Source organism: Elephantulus edwardii, unplaced genomic scaffold, assembly GCF_000299155.1.
Source record: "Elephantulus edwardii isolate Elephantulus edwardi_28Jun2011 unplaced genomic scaffold, EleEdw1.0 scaffold00028, whole genome shotgun sequence".
NCBI classification, from domain to species: Eukaryota; Metazoa; Chordata; class Mammalia; order Macroscelidea; family Macroscelididae; genus Elephantulus; species Elephantulus edwardii.
The window spans coordinates 15189891-15204118 of NW_006399778.1; the positions used below are offsets into that span (position 1 = coordinate 15189891).

General features: G+C 45.2%; 1 protein-coding gene across 1 annotated transcript in view; it reads right to left on the minus strand.

The window, feature by feature from the left end:
- Positions 1 to 1172: 1172 nt before the first annotated feature.
- The window catches only part of IGSF21 (immunoglobin superfamily, member 21), a 407272-nt gene continuing 394216 nt past the window's right edge, over positions 1173 to 14228 (minus strand). The window contains exons 8-11 of the mRNA XM_006883689.1: positions 3509 to 3595; positions 2845 to 3037; positions 2486 to 2524; positions 1173 to 1246 (exon numbers count right to left, since the gene is read on the minus strand). Of these exons, the coding sequence (XP_006883751.1) occupies positions 1173 to 1246; positions 2486 to 2524; positions 2845 to 3037; positions 3509 to 3595 (393 nt within the window). The remainder of the gene's footprint in view (positions 1247 to 2485; positions 2525 to 2844; positions 3038 to 3508; positions 3596 to 14228) is intronic.

A 14228-nucleotide genomic window follows, 5' to 3' on the forward strand; every position in this document is an offset into this window, starting at 1 on the left:
TTGCCTCCTGGAGTGAGCAATGAATCATTCACTGTCCCTTTAAGCTGGACAAACACCTGTAGAAGAGGCCTGAGCCCAGCCCAGTCCCAGAGACCAGCCTATGGACCTGTATTCTGAAGCTGAGCTCTGACACCTTACAGCAATGGAACCACAGTTCCCCTGACTTCTGGCTTCTTAAAGCTGCTATAACAGAAAACCGTAAGTGGGTGGCTTTAGTGAGCCCACATTTATCAACATACAAGAGGCTTTTAGGTACTGTGAAGTTGGAATGAACACACACAGGAGATAACAATTCCTTCTGCCACAGAGCAGCTGGTGGATTTGAACTGTGTGCCTTTGGGTTGGCAGCACAACTCCTTAACCACTAGCCTATCACAACTCCTCAGAAGTCCCGATTCTAAGGTAAAGGATTATCTTTGCTCTGGGGGGGCGGGGGGGGGGAATCTTTTCTTCATTTGTTTTTATTACCCAGATCCCCGGTGGTCTATGTATGCATCTATATTTCCCTAGTTTATGCTTGCTTGCTTCTGTCCCTAAACTGATCTTTTATATTTCAAAAGTGATCAGGATTAAGACACTCTACATTGATAGGATCTCAGCAATATGAAGAAAACTCTATTCTCAAATGGTGGTAACACAGGGGTAGGGAGTAAAGATTACAACACATGTTTGAGAAGGGCATATGCAGTGTGCAACACTTAGGGTGAATAATTATAAATGTTTGCTGGGTGATGTTGAGATTTGGGTTGGTTGGTTAGGCAGCTTTTTTTGGGGTGACAGCTGACTATTACAAGGAGGCCCAGAGGACACACGGATTTCCTGAGGGTCTCTGGCCACGCCCCAAACCTGGTTGCCAGCATGAAATGCCGTAATAAGCCCTGGCCTTCACCTCCTTCCAAGAAGGGCAGTATTTTCCACCTCCTCTGCTCCACCCTGTCCCAGACCACAGAGAGTGGCCCCACCTCCCACTGTTCAAATAAACCCATGAAGACCACAGAGCCACATGCAGAGGTGGGGAAAATTGTTCTGTTTGTTTTAATTAAACCGACTGAAGGAGCCAATTCACAGACAGAAAGAGACTAAGAACAAGACTTGGAAATCGTTTAGAAAAGAAATGAAAACCGACCGCGGGACTGTCAGTGCCGATGGAGTGATGGTGGGGCCGCTGGCCTTCACGTCAGCTCCAGGACCACTGTTAGGGCGAGCACCAAGGTGAGCCGGACGCCAGCAGGGCCAGATGTGGAACCTGTGTGGGGCGCAGGAAGGCAGCATCAGCCCTGAGGCCCCCTGGCTTCCCTCTTCCCGGGTACGGGGGAGGGGAGTGAAGCACATTCCAAGGGCCCACAACCAAAAGTCTGGGCTTCAGCTTCAGGCTAACCTGGGTTATTAGCTGGTGACCTTGGACAAGACCCTTAATTGCAACACCAGCCATGGTTCATTGAGTATATTATGGGCCTGGGGTTGTTCTAAATGTTCATTTACTCCTCACAAGGCCTGGGGCAGGTATTATTGTTACTCCCACTTTACAGATGAGGAAACTGAGGCATGGAGAGGGTAAGTGATTTACCCTGGGACTCAGCACACAGGACTGAGGTTGGAGGGCCTGTTTCTGACCTGTGTTCTCACTACCTTGTTAAATCTCTGTGAACCACACACTTCCCTCATCTGTGAAATGGGAATAATAGTGATTTCTCCCCTGAGTGGTTTTAAGAATGAGAAATACTTTTTGCGAAAATCCTTCTGGCTTCAAGATGCTTCATTTCTGCTTGTCCTGGCCTCGCTTTACCTGCCAATCAGCTGATTCCTTTCTGCTCTAACAGCAGAACACCCGACCACGGCTTTGCACAAGGACACTCTTACCCAAATGCTCTGAGACCCCAGGCTCTAGCTTCTCCCCACAGCTCCCCTCCCAGGCAGAGTCTTCTCGTCTCTGGATCCTACCTGTCCCATCCCCTTTCCTGGCCCAGGCGTTATAGCCCAGGGAGGCTTCCTGGTGGCCAACCTCCAGGGATACCCCGAGTAGAAGCCTTTGTTGTGAGCTGTGAGTAGGGGTCAGTGTGGAGGAGTGGGGTATGCTGGGAGCAGTGTTCAGGTCTGCAGGAGGTTGCTTAAATGTGTGTGAGAGGGTGGCCTACAGGGTTCCCACAGCCAGACTAGCTGGATGTGTCTTCGGGTGAGGGCAGCAGAGCTTTCAAAAGATACCTGGCGTCACCATAGATGGTGGAGGCACATTCAGTTTCTGGAAGTGTTACTGGCTGCTTTGAGAGATAAAGTGGTGAGGGCCCCTTCAGTGCCCCTGTGGCCCCTCTAGGCCTGTATGTCCTCTTAAAGAGTCAGATTCTGCCTAGCAAGAGGTCAGTTGGCTGCTGTAGGTGTGAAGGAGCAGGGGGCAAATGTATACAAATGGTCATTTAGGGAGCTAAGCATTCTGGGACCTTGGCAACCACTCACTTTTGTGCAAGAAGCCCCGTGGGTAGAAACTTACCATTGGAATCCTCCATTCCTCTTGGGATATTTGGGTTTTCTGTTGAAAAGACATGAAAAGAGAATTAGAGAGGGGATGGCAATGAGAAGCTAACCAGTGCCCAGCATCTGCTGTGTGGTGTCTCAGGGCATTCTCACAATGCACCATGGGCTGGGGGCTAGCAGTCCATTTTACAGATGGGGAAGCTGAGGGAGGTCAAGCAATTTGCCCCAAATCGCTTAGCTGTCAAATGGCAGAGCTGGGATCCAAGTCGTGAGGTCTCTGCTCCAAAACTATCACCGCTTTATTCACTGTGCCCCAGGTGGGGGTGGGGGCTCTTTAAAGGGGAACCCGAGGGAGCTTCTCCCCTCTCTTTGTACCAAACACGATGAGCCGAGTGTGCGTGTCCGTGGAGCCCAGTGGGTTCTGGGCGGTGCAGCGGTACATGGAGCCGTTGAGCTCGGCGGGGACCCGCTCCAGCACCAGCTCCTTCCCGTCGAACTCGGTGCTGCCGTCCAGGAGGCGGCTCCCAACCCGCGTCCACGTGAACATGGGCTCTGGGAAGACTTCGTTCTGCAGGTCAGAGCAAGAGAGACTCAGAGACCCCGCCCGCCGGGACTAATAGAAGTTCTCTGCCAGGGCCCAGGACAGGAGTCTAAGGCTGAAAGTCTAGGCTCTCAGATCCATTAGCCCGAATGCTGAAGTGCTTCTTCCTAAGACAGGCCTGGCAATCTGCCTCTGAAAAGACACAATTTCAAAAACTCTACAGAGCAGGGTGACCATGAGCTAGAATTGACTTGATGGCTATGGACAAGGACAATAGCCCTGAACACTGGGGGTGGAGGTGGAAGAACAAATGTATTTTTAACCCATTCTTCCGTGAAGCCAGCTCTTCCATTTCACAGATCTGGAGACTGAGGCCTGCTGGCTGTGTGGAAGGATCAAGGGAAGAGCGCTAGGGAGGGCTACCAATGGTTGATGGTCCTTGGCCAGGGCTTCTCCCACCTCCCACCACCCTCCCAGATGCTCACAGAGAGAGCTGACCTGAAACCCGTGGACCAGAATCCTCACTGTGTCCCCGACCCGGGCTCTGCTGGGTGTCATCACAATTTGGGGTCCTTTGGGAGCAACTAGAGAGAAAGGAGGGTCAAGTTAGGGAAGTCTATGTATGTACGTGTGCACAGGGTGTGTTGAACAAGGAGAGATGAGGAAATGGAAGGGAAATTTCCAGTCCAGCAGTCAGCCTCCTTCTGGCTGCTCAACATATTTCATTCATTCATGCTGCATTCATTCACACACCTCCCCCAAGGAGGCAGACCTCATCTGGTGCCCCGGATGCAGCAGTGTGGCATCCCTGCACCCGTGGAGGTCACACACGAGAGAAGGGGAAGCACAGCTCAGGGTAACAAGGGATGAGCTGAGAGAAGCTCAGTGGATGGTGAGGTCAGGGATGGAAGCTCATCCGAAGGAGGCGCTGCCTGAGCGATGGCTCATGGGGAGAAGCCAGGGCAGCAAGTAGCTCAAGCTCCCACCTGCATGAAACCCTTGAAAGGCAGCAGTTCTGCAGTTCCCGTCCTCATTGCACAGTTGAATTAAGAGGCACAGAGGGGTGAAGTCATTTGCCAAAATCACACAGTGAGGAAGAGCGGGAACAAAATTCAAGTTCCCTGACTTCTGACTCAGAGCTTCTACACTGGATTAGTTCGCCCAATGTAGCCTGTATGGAATCTCTGTGTGTGAGGTCGAAGAGGCAGGGAGGACAAAGGGACAAAATGTGAGAGACCACGATTTCCTTTGCGCCCAGTGTTTGTCCTCCTTGATGCTCTTTCTGACTTCCTCCAGCCTCTTGTTCATCTTCTTAGAACTTTTTAGTGTGAGTTGGGTGAGAGTTTCCAGAGCGGATTGGTATTCCCTGCAGCCATCCATACACACCTTGTGTTAGGGCATTAGCTACAATCACTGGTGTTACCACTCTTCCCACTTTTACTCCATGGTTCCTGTTTCCATTCATCCTTCCATCCTCTCCTTTCCTACCTCTGAGCTTTGGCCTTAGACAAATGCTGCCCTCATTCTTATTCAAGCCCCTTGATATCTTTGAGCTCAGGAAAACAAGAATCCGAGAATTGTAGAGGACTGGGGGGTTTTAGGGTTAGCCCCTTGCTTTTCAGGGACATGGAGACTCCAGGAAAGACAGTGTAGAGGTCTCCCTGAAGACAGTGGCCACAGCAATGGACCCAGATGGGCCAGTGAAGGCAACACAGGACCAGGCAGTGCTTTATTCTGTTGCACAGAGAGTCCTGGTGTATCAGAGCCAACTCAACAGTAATTAACAACATCTACAAACTAAGGCCACCTATGGAGCCAATTACCCGCGTTTCCTGACTGCATGCCAGGGCTCTGTTCTTCACATCCATCCATCCATCCATCCATCTAGCCATTCATCTGCTCATCAACAAGTAATTATTGAGCCAACCGAATGAACAGAGCTGGAGACACGGTGGTGACCAGAAACGGGTGCCTGCCAATGTAGAGTTTACCCTTCAGTGGGCGAGACACCAATAAACAAACAAATAGATCGTCGAGAAGATAATTCCATGTAGGAGATAAGTATTATGCTGAGAATTAGACTGAGGCTAGAGAATTAGTGAGGGACAACTTTAGAGGTGGTGGTGGTGTTAAGAGGTTTCTTGAAGGAGAAGACATTGAAGCTGAGAGGTGGAGCCTGAGGAAGGTTCCAGGCTGAGGGAAGAACTTGAGCTTGGGGAGGAGGCAGAGATTCACCAGGAATAATGGCAGAACAGCAATAAGGCCAAGGTAACAGGAACACTGGCTAACGAACTGCTTGGTACGTGAGGAGGGTGGGAAATAGGTCGTGGGTGGGGAAGATAGGCCCAGACTCTGTAGGGCTTTCTGGACCCCAGTGAGGCACTAGCGTCTTGTTCCGAGAGTCAGGCCCTATGTCCCTCTCTCTTTGATGGCAGCAGGGAAAACTTTGTCCCCAAGCCTGGCTCTGTCTCCCCACGTCACTCAGCCTCTCCTTCCACTCCTCTCTGTGCATAAACTAGAGCAGCTGGCAGATGTGGGTGGTCTCCCAGGCTCTGCCAGTTTCTTTCTCTGAGAACTAGACCAAAGGACTATTAATTAAGCGGGGAGCCAGACAGCTGAAGTGCCACATGGGGCTGGGACGCATCAGCAGGGAGACTGGGGCTGTACAGAGGGGTGTGGCCTGCAGTGAACAAGAGGATGGTTGTTGTTTCCACATCTGCTGGTGATGGCAAGGAGCACTGAACTGGGAGACTCGAAAAAATTCTAGTCCATGCTGTGTGCCCTTGAGCGAGTCCTTGCCCCTGGCTTTCCCCAAAAGCAAAATAGGAGCAATTGAAACAACCCTTACCTTCCAACCATACTGGATGGTTAGGAATTCCAGGAAATGGGGGTTCGATGGTTAACATTTGTGGAGCCTTTCTTAAGCACCAGGCATTGCATTAAATGCCGTATGGTTGAGCTAACCTGCCAATCCTTTGAGATTGCTCTTGGGCTCACAGATGTCAAGTGCATCCTCTACTCCTTGATCAGCAACAGTCTCCCTGCCCCACTGAGTTGCAGTTTCTGGTGATTCCTGAGCTGACCTGGAGCGGCCCAGAAGGCGGGCAGGGGAGGAGTATGCTTTGTCCCCATTTCTACAAGCTCTGTCCTGGCAGCTGTATCTAGCCAGCGCCAGGCACCTTTAGAGCAGCTGCCTCTCTGATTCCCTCCCTCTCTGTTGTATCAGCACGCCGCTGCCAAAGCCAGGTCAGCTGCTACCACCCTCCACACCTCCAACACCATCAGAAAAACCATTAGCAGCTCCTAACAGCCAGAACTTGGCCTCACTCACCTCACTGAACAGGCTGCAGAGAATACCTGTGAGGACTGCTCTCATCCCTGAGCTCCTACTCTTCTCAGATTCCCCCAAGCCTTGGGTGTGTAGAACGAGCAGGAGTCCAGAGACTGAGGATGAAGGCCTAGCCCTCTACTCTCTGGTGTATGGATGTGTTACTTCAACTTTCTCAGTCTCAGTCTCCTCAACGGCCAAATGGGAAGAATAGGTTACCATCCTAGCTAAAGAGATTTTTTTTGTGTGAAAATAACAGTGGTGGTAGAGCTATGAGACTCAATATAAATTGTCAATAGTGTACACTCTCTCAGGGAGGTGCAAAAGATCATGGTAATATAATCTGTCCTCCTTACTGCAAAGATAGACCCTTATGGAATCAAGAAGTAAAGCTCTTCTCTCCATCTCTCCATCCTCCCACCCATCCTTCCATCCACCTATCCACTCATCCATTCATCTATCCATCCATTCGTCCAACAATTTACTCAAGCACTCTTCATTTTATTCATCTATCATTTCATCTTATCGCTCATCCATCCACCCACCCACCACCCAAATTCATCATTTATCTATTCATCATCCATCCATCCATCTACTCTGACAGTTAGCCAGTCAGCTATTCATCTGTTCTATTCAAACACACACCTACCCTAAAATTTGCTAATCCACTCATCTGCTCCATCCATCTAGTTCTTTATTGTGCACCTGACTTAATCATCATGTCAGTCATTATGTAGGGCAAAGTCAGAAATACAATAATTAATAGTAACAGTAGCATACGTTTACTAGGTACTTATTCTTCCTATACATTTTACATGTATTATTTACTCTTTAACACTACCCTAAAAAGTATTTGTTAGTAAACACATTTCCTTAAGTAACATGCCTGAGATAGTTCTACATCCTGTAATGTGTGAATAAAGTAAATCAAAGTCCTGCTCACAGGAAGCTTAAATTCTGGTGGTGGAGCTGGGACAATATGTATGTGTTCAGGTGGAGAGAAAGTGCTCTGTGCTTGAAACCAAACCAAGACAGTGGGGAGGAGGCCAGGAGGAAGAGGCTGCACCAGAAAGGGAAGGACCTTGTGGGAAGAAGGCAAATGGGCAGAGACTCGATCGAAAGAAGAATCAAGGAAGAGAGGACAGATTGTGTAAAGCTTAGAGGTGGGCCTCAGCTTGGCTTGTTTAAGGAAGAATAAAAATGGTACAAGATGGATTGACACGGTGACTGTACTCAGAGATGGTGAGGCTGGTACAGGAAGGGCAAGGATGAGATTTGTTGTTCTTAGGGTCTGAGTTGTAGCGGACTCAGTAATACCTAACAAGAAGGGCACTGTGACGAGAGCCGATTGTGTAGTGGAGAGTTTGTGGATGATGAGGGGTAAGGTGTTGTGATTTGGGTTTAAATGGCCTGTTGAACTGTGGGTTTGGGCTTTTTTCCCTTTTCTGATTTTACTCCATATCTTTTTAGTTGTAATAGAATTTGCATACAGGGAACCACACTATTCTTTTCCAGTGAAATCCTAGGGATTTTAATAATTGTAAACACCTGTGAAACCATCCTCTTAATAAAAATCAAGAACATTTCCATCACTTATGTTTGTTTCTCTTCTGTCCATTTCTGCTCCTTATAAGTAAACATTGCCCTTGTTTTTATGACCAGCAGTTTGTTTTGCTTTTTCTTGAATTTCAAGTAATTGGAACCATTTGGTATGCACTCTTTTATTTTGCTCAACATAATGTGTTTGAGATCTATCTGTGCTGTTGCATGTATCAGGACTCACTTCTATTGATGATAAGCAGTTCGTTGTATTACTAAACCACACATTTCTTCATTTTCCTAATAGTGGCTGGGCACTTACATTGCTTAAAAGTTTATGGTTATTATGGGTAATTGCTGCAATGGACATTGATTTTGCGGGCATATGTTTTCATTTCCCTTGAGTAAATACTTAGCAGCAGATTTTTCAGGTCATAGATAAGTGTATTTATAATTTTATAAGAAACTGCCAAAATAGTTTTTTTTTCCCCCAAGAAGCCCAGGTGGCACAATGGTTAAGTGTTCAGCTGCTAACCAAAATGTTGGAAGTTCAAACCTACCTAGAGGCTGGGCAGGAAAAAGACCTGGTGTCATGCTTCCATAAATAGCAGGGCCAGCAAAACCCAATTGGGCAGCTCACCTCTATACATTGAGGTCACTATAAGTCAGAATTGATTTGATGGCACTTACCTACAACAGCAATACTGTTTTATCCCTCCCAGCAGCAATGTTTGAGAGTTTAGTTCACTCTGCATCCTTGACCATACCTGGCACTGTCAGATGCATTACTTTTAATAAATAAAGAATATTCTGTTGTTAAGTGCCATGAAGACAGTTCCCATTCATAGTGACCTTAGGAAAATTGAATGAGACTCTATTCTGTCCTGTTCCATCCTCACAATCATTGCTATGTCTGAGCCCATTGTTGCTGCCACTGTGCTAACCCATGTCGTTGAAGGGCTTCTTTTCATTGACTTTACCAAGTATAATGTCCTACTCCAGGGTTTGGCACGTCCTGACATGTGCAAAAAGTCCACGAGAAAAAGTCTCAACATTCTTGTTTCTAAGGAACATTCTAGCTATACTTCTTCTAAGACAGATTTATATGTTCTTCTGGAAGTCCGTGGTATACTCAATAGTCTTCCCCAACACCACAATTAAAAGTCAACAATTCTTTAGACTCCTTTATTCATTGTATAGCTTTTGTATATATGAGAGGTGATTGAAAATACCACGGCTTGGGCAAGGCACACCTTAGTCCCCAAATGTACATCTTTTGTCTTTTAATGTTTTCAGGAGGTCCTTTGCAGCACATCTGCCCAATAGTATCGTTTGGATTTTTGACGATGCTTTTAGGGGCCTTGGTTATGGATACAAACAGAGTGAGAACTTTAATAGCTTCAAAATTTTCTATGTTTATAATGATGCTTTGATCTTCAGTAAGTGCTTCAAGTCCTCTTAGCTTTCAGCAAGCAAGGTTAGCTAGTCTGTTGTTGTTGTTGTTGATTGCCTTCAAGTCGAGCACGACTCCTAGCGACCCTATGAACAAAAGGCCTGAAGTCCCTCTACAACTATCGACATTTATCAAAGTTCATAGAATTTCTGGAGGCATGTTGTTTAGGAAATGGTTGCCACTCCTGAAAACATCATTGAGGTTTTAATTTCAACTTCTCTGCTTACTAATGATCTTGAAAACATTTTACTATACTTATTGATTCATTTGTCGATCTCTTTAAAAGTTAGCTCTTGTTCATTTTTTATTTGTAGTACTCCTTACTTATTTAAGTTACATGTCTTGTCTCAATAAATGGTTAAGACTATTTCTCTCAATCTCTGGCTGGTCTTTTCATTTTCATAATGGTGTGTCCTTATGAGCAGAAAATTTGAATGTGAATGAAGTCTAATTTACCCATTTTCATTATTCATCCAGAGGGTGTTTTGTATGATCTCCTTAAAAAATATTTTCCTATTTCAATGTCACCAACGTATTTACTTAAGTTTTGTTCCAGAAGCTTTATCTAGTTAGGCTTTACATATAGGCCTATGATTCATCTCAAATTAATTGTGTGGGTTTATTGTATTTACTTTATTTATTACAAGGTTTATTTCTATTCATCTATTTATCCAGTTGTTCCAGCATCACTTGTTGAAAAGATTTCACTTTCCATATTCAGAACAGCCTAAGAGACTTTGTCAAATCCATTTCTCTCTCTATATGAGTATATTTCTGGACTATTTTCTATCAATCTGTTTTCCTATCACAGGAGGATAACGGGTGTAATGGCATGTGTTATAGTGTGATTTATAATTTTAAAAGTTCAAGCAGCGTAGAGAATGGCTAGGGCAGAAGTGGAAGTAGAAAGCTAAGTTTGAATGCTGTTCTAATGATCCAAGTATGAGCTGATTGGGCCGTTGGATTGGGCAGAAGATACTGTGGGAAGGGGAAGGTTTGGGATAGATTCTGGGGGCGAGCCACTAGAGCTTGGTGATGGCTTGCTGTTTCTTGTTGTTAGGTGAAACTGAGTCAACTATGACTCATAGTGACCCTAGGAACAACTGAGCTGTACTTTGTATTATCTAGTGTCAGCTTCACAAACTCTGACATGTTGGAGCCCTTTGTTACAGTCACTATGTCAATCCATAGAAATGTCATTTGCCATTTTGAACTCTTAGTACCCTGCAAAGAATGGAAAGGGTATATAACTCTAAGCTTTATTTCATGATAAGTGGGAAGAATTGAGTTGTCACCTGCTGAGATGAGGAAACTGAAGGAGAGCAGGGTAGGAGTGGGAGTAGTATGCTGAATTTTATTTTGGTCATGTTAAGTCTTAGAAGCTGAGGGAACATCGAGTATTGCTATGGAGTCAGAATCAACTCATAATGATCCTCCAATGGGTTTTCAGAGGCAGCAAATCTCATGGGAGGAAATTGTCCACTCTCCTACAGAGCAACAGCATGTCTTTGAGATTACAGCACAGCTTCTTACCAAACCCTATGGTATATTCAAGTGGTGGTGGTCTTGGTTGCCTTCAAGTTGAGCACAACTCATCTTGACCCTATGAACAAAAGGCCTGAAGCCCCTCTACAACTATTGACATTTATCAAAGTTTATAGAGTTTCCGGAGGCATGTTATTTAGGAAGTAGAAGCCACACCTGCTTCCAAAACCAGTCATAGTATGTTATTGTTGTTATGTGTCATTGAGTCACTTGAGGCCCTATGTATAGCAACTCTGAAGCCTGCCCTCTCCTGAGCCAGTCTTGCTAATTCTGACACACCAACCCCCATTGCCCCAGTTTACTGTATCAATCCATCTCATCCGGGGTCTTCCTCTTATGCGCTGTCCTTCCACCCTTCCAATCATGATATTCTTCTCCAAGGACCAATCTCTCCTGGTCATGTGCCCAAAGTAAGTGAGGTGGAGCTTCATAGCTTTCTAGCCTCCAAGGAAAGAACTTGGTTTCACCCTCTCCAAGACAGACCTATTTGTTTTCTTGGTAGTCCATGGTATGTTCAAGACTCTTCTCCAGCACCACAACTCAAAGGCATTAATTCTTCTTCTGTCATCCTTAGTCACTGTCCAATTCTCTGAAGCATAACAAGTAATTGAGAAAACAGTGGCCTGGATTCAGCACATCTTTGTATCTAAACTGACATCATTGCTCTTCAGCACTCTGGCTGGGTCCATGACAGCAGATTTTCCCCATGCAATTCGTCTTTTGATTTCCTGACTGCTGGTGTTAAGAGTGTTGATTGTGGGTCTGAACAAGTTGTAATTGCTAACAACCTCAATCTCTTCTCCATCTAATATGGTGCTGCCAAATTTCCCAGTGGTGAGAATCTTTGTCTTCTTGATGGTGAGCTTCAATCCATATTGAAGACGACAGTCCTTGACCTTTTGCAGCAAGTACTTCAGGTCTTCTTCAGTTTCAGCAAGCAAGATTGTGTCATCTGCATATCATAGATTGTTAATGAGTCTTCCTCCATTTTTTTTATTCAAGTGTTGATATCATAAAACTAAACCAGTTGTTGTTGAGTCAGGTCTGGATCATGGTGACCCCATTTTGTCAGAGTAGAACTGTATTCAGAAGATCTTCAGTGACTGTTTTTTTTTCCAAAAGTGATTTGCAAAAGAAACACATCAAGTGGCAAACTGAAAGACAGCATTCCAACACACCAGTTACTCCACAGGAGAAAAAAGAATGACCTTATTTGTAAAGATTTACTATCTTATAAATCCAAGGGAGGGCTGTTATGAGTTGGAATTGACTCAATGCAGTGAGTTTGTTTCTAATCATTCCATTACAAGGTAGAAGAAGGTACTGAAAAATCGATGTCTTTGAATTGTGGTGCTGGAGAAGAGTATTAAACATACCATGGACTGCGAAGAGAACAAACAGGCCTGTCCTAGAGAGGATGAAATCAGGCTGCTCATTGGAGGCAAGGATTTTGAAGCTCCATCTCACATATTTTGGGCATGTGGCCAGGAGGGACCAGTCATTGTTGACTTGATGGCATATGACAACAACAAGAAGTTACCTCTGGGTAGACTTGAGTCTTCAACCTTTCAGTTAGCACCTCAGATTAACTGTTTTCACCACCCAGAAACTCTATGGCATAGAAAATAGACAAATAAATCTGAGACTAGAGAAGTTCTAAGATACAAAGTTGTAGATACAAAGGTAGGGATTATTAGTACAGATAATTTTTAAAGTCATAGAGTTGATTGAGATGACTAAGGAATGAGTGTACAGAGAAGAGAAAAAGTCCAATGATTGAATCCTGCTTGGGATCAGAGAGGAGCAAGGCAGTGAAGGAAATAGCAAATAAGATAGAGGAAGCCCACAAGATGGTGGTTTCTTGGAAGTCAATAGGGGGTTAAAAAGAATTTCTAAAGGAAGCTCTTGGTGGCTCCTTGTTGTTATGATCAGGCACACCTTAGTCTCTAGACTAACATAGTTGCTCTTTGGCACTCTGGAAAGTTCCATGACAGCAGTCATTCCTAAAACAACTCATCTTTTGATTTCCTGACTGCTGGTGCCAAGAGTGTTGATTGTGGATCTGAGCAAGATGAAATTGTTAACAATCTCAATCGTTTCTTGTGGGGAATTGTGTTGCCAACCCAAAGGAACTCCGTTCACATTCACCAGCTTCTCTGCAGGAGAAAGATGGGCAATCTCCTGTGTGATATACTGCCTCTGAAAACCTGTTGGAGGGCCAACTATGAGTCTGTTCTGACTTGATGGTATTCAACAGCAAGGGAATGATTAGCTATTTCCAAATGCTGCTAATAGGTCAGAAAAGTGAGGACCAAGAACTTGATCATGGGATCTGTTAACATGGAGGCCACTAGTAACCACGGGAAACCTATACATAGACCAAGAAACAATTGTCCAGATTGAACAAGAGAACTACATGGTTTGAAATTGGGAAAGGTTTAAGGGTTGTATCCTTTCGCTATATCTGTTCAATTTTCAAGCTGAGAAAATAATTTGAGAAACTACTATATGAAGAAAAATGTGGTATGTGCATTGGAGGAAGACTCATTAACAACCTGCATTTTGCAGATGATATAAGTTTGATTGTTGAAAGCGAAGAAGATTTGAAGCACTTACTGCAGAAGATAAAAGACTACAACCTTCAATATGGTTTACATCTTAACATCAAGAAAGCAAAAAGCCTCAACACTGGACCAATAGGAAACATGATCATAGATGGAGAAATTATTGAAGTTATCAACAATTTCCTTTTACTTGGATCCACAACATTGGTAGTAGTAGTAGTAGTTGTTGTTGTTGTTGTTGTGTGCTGTTGAGTCGCTTGTGACATATATGGACCCTATGTACAACATCTCTAAACCCTGCTCTGTCCTGTGCCAATCACACTGTCTCCCACACACCCACCCTGATCACCCCAGTCACTGAATCAATCCACCTTGTAGAGGGTCTTCCTTTCTTGCGCTGTCCCTCTACCACTCACAGGGACCCTATGTACAACATCCCTAAACCCTGCTCTGTTCTGTGCTAATTGCACCGTCTCCCACACACCCACCCCGATTACCCCAGTCACTGAATCAATCTACCTTGTAGAAGGTCTTCCTTTCCTGCACTGTCCCTCCACCCTCCCAAGCATGATGTCCCTCTCCAAGGATTGGTCCCTCCTTGCAAAATGTCCAAAGTATGTCAGATGAAGTTTCAGAATCCTTGCCTCCAAGGAGCAGGCTGGTTTAACCCTCTCCAGGACAAACCTGTTCATTTTCTTAGCAGTCCATGGTATATTCAATACTCTTTTCCAACACCACAGCTCAAAGGCATCAATTCTTCTTCTATCCTCCCTAGTCATTGTCCAACTC